This window comes from Phocoena phocoena, chromosome 1 (assembly GCF_963924675.1).
Source record: "Phocoena phocoena chromosome 1, mPhoPho1.1, whole genome shotgun sequence".
NCBI classification, from domain to species: domain Eukaryota; kingdom Metazoa; phylum Chordata; class Mammalia; order Artiodactyla; family Phocoenidae; genus Phocoena; species Phocoena phocoena.
Genome location: NC_089219.1, coordinates 15,762,736 through 15,769,150, shown reverse-complemented (window position 1 = coordinate 15,769,150; position 6,415 = coordinate 15,762,736). Strand labels below are relative to the sequence as shown.

The 6,415-nt window shown below is 57.8% G+C and overlaps 1 protein-coding gene across 1 annotated transcript; it reads right to left on the bottom strand.

The window, feature by feature from the left end:
- Nucleotides 1-5,223: 5,223 nt before the first annotated feature.
- FAM43B (family with sequence similarity 43 member B) lies at nt 5,224-6,210 on the bottom strand. The gene has a single exon (XM_065897451.1). The coding sequence runs from the start codon at nt 6,208-6,210 to the stop codon at nt 5,224-5,226; it is 987 nt and encodes a 328-aa protein (XP_065753523.1).
- Nucleotides 6,211-6,415: the final 205 nt, after the last annotated feature.

The following is a 6,415-nucleotide window of genomic DNA, read 5'->3' as shown; positions in this document are numbered from 1 at the left end:
GCAGTCGAGCAAAGGGAGAGACAGGACAGCTTTGGCTCAGAGACTCGACAGATCTGCGTGTCAACCCCGCGATCCTTTTCGGCTGTCCTTTACTGGTCCTTAAGCCAGCAGCCCCTTCCTCTTCTCCAGAGCCTGTAGCTAAGGGCAGACAGGGACTGGAGGGAGGCTGATCCATCACTCACAAAGGACTGGCATCTCAGCTTTCTGAAGACCTTAGCTGGGAAGACTATGTGTCAACATTGCTGCCAGCAGCAGCTAAACATTCATTCATTCATTCGTTCATTCATTCATTTACCTCTGAAGTGCTTACCGTTTGCCTGGCATTGCGCTGGGTGCTAAGGCGAAAAGGAGACACAAAAGCTTAGGATATTAGATCTAATCTAGTGTTAAGGCGATCAGGCTTATGTCGGTTGAACAACTGGAGATGAAAATAAGACAAGCTGAAGCTGAATCTTCTACCGTGATTTAGAGATGATGCCACCCCACGGCATGAACAAGCAGCATATTTAGTGTCTCAGGGACCAGGCACCTGATCTCCTCGTCCCAGAGCTGTCAGTAAGGGGAGCTCCAGGTAAAATGATAATAATCAACATAATAGCAGCAGCTACAACTATTATGTGCGTCGGGCACTGTGCTAAATAAATTATCCAAGTGCAAAGCTTTCCAAGTCCCAACAACCGTGTAAAATCTAGGCTCACCCACCCCTGTTTTCACAGATGGAAAATCAAGGCTCTAAAAGCCTTCAGAAACCTGCTCCAAGTTATAAAGCCATCAGGTGGCAGCTCTGGGAAGGGCAGTCAGGTCTAGCTGATGCTCAAGCCCGGGTCTGATCGCCTGTGTGTTAAATTAGAGATGGCATCTGTCTGGATGGTCCTCCCGCTGCCCAGACAGCGCACCTGGAGGTGGTTGGTCTCTGCCAGGAGCTGCTCTGTACTGTGAGTGGCAGCCCTTTTCTGGGGCTGGGCTAGACCAGAGAGTGAGAAGGCCCAGTCCTGGGGATTTGGAGCTCAGAGCAGACCCCGGGGACGGAGGCTTCAGTTTCTTCCACTGGCCTCATCTCTTGAGCTGCTGTTTTTCTCCCCAAGAATAGCCATCCATCTGAGCAGGGCGTCTGAGGATAGCTCTCCTTCAGCATCTCCAGGCAGAAACCTGGCAGAAGGAACACTTCTCCACCCACTTGGTTTTCTATCCCATGATGGCTCTTCCATCTGGCTCATTCATTCATGTGTTCATTCAACAAGTTAATATTGAGCCTCAGTGTCTGCCCTGCCATGGTCAGGGTACTGAAGGGGGTGGGGAAATGAAGAAGGGTCAGTATGAGAGACAAGACACTTCCATATAAACAGGAATCCCAGGGGTAACCTGATGAGGACCATGAGAAAAGGATAGGCCACGTCCTGTGTGTTTGAGAGGAGAGATCACCCCCAGATTTGGCAGGAGTTGGGGAGGGGTGTGCATTAAGGAAAGTTCTGAGGAGGTGGGATTTGTGCTGGGCCTTGAAGAGAGGGTAGGATTGGACACGTGCAGCGGTAGGAAAGGACACCTGCCGTAGTGAGAAGAGCAGGGGCACGGCCTGGAGGTGGGAGCACTTGGCCATGCCTGGGGCCTGGGAGCATGTCCACGTGCAGAACAAGTGCACCAGGAATCAGGATGGCATCGGCGGGCCAGCTTTATCCTCTAAGCTGTGAGCCGTGGCGCAGTCACTGCAGTCACAAGCCAGCCCCTCCGGAGTGGGATCAGGAGAGCAGGAAATAAGGCCCCAGAGGTCCCGGGAAGAGGCTGGCCCAGCTGAGACACACTGTCTGAGCTGTCCCCGGCTGTCTGTTGCTCTAGGAAAGCCCTCCATTGACACATTCACACTCCAGAGTTACTTCTCAGGCCTAGTTGACCCAGTGGACCTAAGACACACACAGCATGGGGGCTGGAAGGAAAGTTTAAAGGGCATCTCACCCAGTGTTTAAAACTCGAAAAAGAAAAATCTGTAGGGTCCCATTATTCAACTGGAATCCCATAAACCCCAAAGGGAAAACAGAGAAGATGTTCCAGTTAAAGCAGGTGGGGGGCGGCCTCCCCATTCTGTCTCCCCATCACTCCCACAGCAGCTCCTGGGGCACCCCTGGGAAATCTAGGACTGGGAGAACGCTCCCATTTTTATTTTGCAGGTGGGGAATCTGGTGCTGGAAAAGAGGCACAGGGACACCAGATGGCTTGCCCAATGCTTCAGGGATCTTCTTCAGCTTGTGTCTAAGATCGGGGGAGAAAGGCAGTCAGTGCATAGGTGGAGGGGGTCTGGTTTTCCAGGATGCATCTTCCTCCTTTGGTAACAACGATGCTTGGGGCCTGCTGGCTGGGGCTGCCCTCAACACCCAGTCTGTAGCCTGGTGGCAGTTGGCACTGTGCTGGCTCCCCTGTGGCTTATCTCATCCTCAACCCACTGTGGGAGGGAAGGTGGACCAGCTCCTTCCTCCATCACACACATTGAGAATAGAGATGTGGGAGTTAGGATTAGTGGTTAGGATTCCGGGCTTTCACTGCCCTGGCCCTGGTCAGGGAGCTGAGATCCCGCAAGCTGCACAGCGTGGCCAAAAGAGAGAGGAGAGAGAGCGAGAGAGAGCGAGAGAGAGCGAGAGAGAGAGAGAAAACAACTTATAATCACCGTTGCCAGGGAGAGTGGAGTGGACGTGGCGGGGAGGCACACTGAAAACCCTAATGGTTGCTCTTCACATGTGCTGGGCATTTTATTATCTGCCAAAGCTTTTTCACAGACATGATTCTATTTAATTCTTATAGTCAGCCTGTCAGGTAGATATTAGCCCCCTCCCATTTTACCAGTGATAAAGGTGAGGCTCAGAGAGGCTGAGTGAGTTGCCCAACATCATACAGCTGGTAAGGAGACAGGGACAGTCCCTTCACTCTGGTCTTCTAACTCCAGGTCTAGCGAACATACTGTGAGCAAGGAAAGGAAGGAGGCAGTTCTGTGTGTGTGTGTGTGTGTGTGTCTATGTTTTGGGAGGCTGCCAGAGAAGAGTGGAGGAGCAGAGGCTAAGGCTGGGAGCGTGCTTGTGAATTATTATATTGTAAGTGTTCCTTTAATTATATGCATTTCACTTGAGAATATAAGAGCCACAGGGAAGGGACCCCTGGACTGCTAGGACCTAGCTTAGTGCCTGTCCCAAGGCAGGCATTTAGTAAATTTCTGCTGCAAGCATCTGATTAAAGAGGGTGTGCTTGTGACCTTGTTTCTGGGTGAGGTTGTCTCCAACCCCAGAGGCTGCCTTGCAGCCCATCCTCCTCTCCCGGGGCTGACATCTTCCCACTTCCTTCTCTCCTTCTGTATATGGGGAGAAACACCAACAAATCCCCTGGCAATGCGTAAGAGGGAAGCAATGAACATGCAGGGCATCCCTGTCACCCCCAAAACATGTGAAGTCAAGCCCAGATTTCCCCTTCAGAGTTCCCCCCCGCCCCGATCCTGCCTGGGTTCCTCCAGGGTGAAGCGGCAGTGGTACCCTCCGTTCCAGCAGCTCCAGGAAACAGAACAATCCTGATTGCTGGTGATTGCAGAGGCCACTCGTCTGGGCTCTGGACAACTCTGGGATCAGTGCCCAGCTCAGCACAGAAATAAAGAAGATATCCAAGCTCAGGACTCCTGCTGTTATAATGGTCTGGACAGATCTCTCCAGCTCCTCTGAAAGCAAATTGCATTGCCCACCCCTCTCCCTTACATCCTTGAGGAGACCCAGCAAATACCACCTGCTTTGACATACATACACATGAATCTTCTCAAAGATACACGGCTGATGAGAAGGCTCCAGCCCAGTGCCCCCTCCCTGCCAAATGTCCCAGAGACACTTGTGTTTGGTGCCCAGGCAGAGAGACATTGCGGGACGCCGAGAAAGACAGCTGACACCCCTTCCGGGCTTGGGACAGGTGACGTGCAGGCGAGGCACCTGCTACTGTCTCCTTTTCCGACATGAAGGGAACAGCTTCCTGGCAGCAGCCCCTTCGTCCCCCACTATCCTGAGAGTTGGCTCCAGCTGCTAAAGGGGATACTTCCTGGGGTCTTCTCCTGCCCTTTAAGGTTCTGATGATAATCTTTTCACCCCCAGCAGGCCTGGCATCAAACACAACACAGGAGTGGTGACAGGCTGAAAAAGCAGGAACACTTTATTTCGTGATCATTTGGTGACACATAGATCTTTGGGCTTTTAGTGGCCTTGCTGAGAGACACGTGGGCAGGGGCCCGCTGTCTCTGTTGGGTTACCGCCTCCTCCTGCCTCATCCTGCTATGAGAATCCAGCTGCTGTCAGGACCCTCGTGCTCTGACAAGCCTCAACTTGGGGGCATCCCTCCTGTGTCCATTTTCTGGGTAGTCAGTGTGCTCAAGCACTGCCAGAGGTCCTCCTTCCCTCCTCTGGAGGCCTCGTCTTGGTCCTGGTTGTGGGGCACCTAGGGGGGAAGCACACACTTCGGTATGCAGAAAGATGGGGGGGTGAGGAGTCCTGTGGGGGGTGCCAGGTGCCAGGGCACAGGCTTGGACAGCCATCTGGTGCAGAGAGCTGTTACCTGGCCTAGCCTGTGGTTGGGGTTGGTGGGAACATCCCAGTCTTCTCCAGAGCCAGAGCAGTGAAGTCCCAGAAGTCCTTCAAGGGGTAGAGAGGCCAGGTATAGAGAAGTCTTCCTTGTGTGTACGGCAGCAGACTCAGTTGCCACTTTGGGCCTGGCCTCAGTTCTCCAGGGCTACTCACTCTTCCCCCTACAAGAATGCCTCCCCAGGGTTGGTCTCATCCCAGGGAGGAAGGCTAGCTTGGTCAAGGGCAGGACCACTGCCTCCACCTGGCCAAGATCCAAGGCCACCCTCCTGGATTTCTGGAAACGTCTCCCCCCCCTTCTCTTGAGAGGATGTTTGGGGAGGGAGGGCGTGGTCTATGGGTAAAGAGACTTGGTGGGAAGCGTAGGGGGCAAATCCACAGTGGAGGGCTCCGGGAGACTCAGGTTGGGGGAGAGGTGAGCACTGAATTCTGCTGCTCCCGCATCTGGTTCCCCAACACAAGGGCGTGTCAGGCGTCACCGTGAGCCAGGATGAGGCTCGCGCCGACAACAGAGACCACGAGGGAGGCAAGGGCCGGGGTGCCAGGGGGAGCCGTAGAGGGCAGGGCCGGGGTTAGAGGCTGTAAGTCAGGCCGGCCGGGTCTGGGGCCGCAAGTCCTGTCCCTTCGGCTCTCAGCGCGCCTGGCCCGCCCGCTCCCGGTGGCCGGCCTTCCAGCGGCGAGGCTGCGAGGGCGGCGGAGGCGCCGGGGCGCCCCGCAGGCTGCACGTCCTCAGCTCCCGGGCCAGGCTGAGCACCTCCGGCCGCTCGCTCTGGGGGGCTCCTTCCTCGAGCTCCTCCGCCTCCTCGTCCTGGTCCTCGTCCTCCTCCTGGATGCTGCTGAGGCGCGGCGCCCCGCGGCCGCGCTCGGCGGCCGGCGGCCGGTAGGCGCACTTGGCGTTGAGCAGCCGGCGCAGCGGGGCGCGGGGCACCGAGGCGGCGGCGCCCCCCGCGAGGAGGTGCTGCTGGCGCACGTGGCGCGCGTCGCTCTGGCGCTGCAGGCGCTTGAAGTCGCTGAAAGCCGCCAGCGCGGTCTGGCGGAGCAGGCGGGCCAGGGCGCGCGCCTTGTGCGCCCGCGCCAGCAGCACGGCGTGGCAGCGCAGCACCACGGCCTTGTGGCGCGCCTGGTGGCGGTAGACCCAGGCGAAGACGCGCGGGTGGCGCCCGTCCGCCGTGCAGTAGGTGATGCGCGGCAGCAGGTAGGCGTGCGCCGGTCTGCGGCCCCCCGAGCCACCAGAGCCGCTGCGCTCGCACGGCTGCATGCGGATGCCGTGCGGCCCTAGCGTCAGCTTCATCTTGGTGCCCCCGCCCGGCCCGCAGCGCGCCCAGATCTTGCCCACGGCGTCGTCGGTGCAGCCGTCGCCCTTGGCGTGCAGGGTGACGGCGTTGCCCAGGTACCACACGGTGTAGGTCGGGTCCTCCTTGTTGAGCTCCACTTTCTGGCGCCGGCTGCGGAACACGCGACCCAGGCGCTCCAGCGGCCAGTCGGGCAGCAGGTCCGGGCAGGAGCGCAGGAAGCTGGAGAGCAGCGACGTGTAGGCGAGCCCCGGGCTCAGGCTCTTCGCCTTGCACTTGGCCTCGTCCTCCACTAGCACGAATTTGTTACGTCTCCAGGGCAGCATCGCGGCGGCGGCCAGAGGGGCTGGGGACGCCGCGAGCTCACGGGCGTCCTGCCCGGCGGCCGGGGGGAAGGGAGGGCGCGCAGAAGCCCGCGGCCCCGGGCTTTCGAGAAGCTGGGCGGCGCCGGAGACAGTCGGTGCCCAGAGATGCCCAGTGCCAGGCAGGGCTAGCTAGCTTCGCAGATGCCCGGTGCCCAGCCGGGCTGGC

Bases quoted from the DNA above. Each gene is read 5' to 3' on its own strand.
- FAM43B (XM_065897451.1), bottom strand. From the start codon at position 6,210: ATGCTGCCCTGGAGACGTAACAAATTCGTGCTAGTGGAGGACGAGGCC.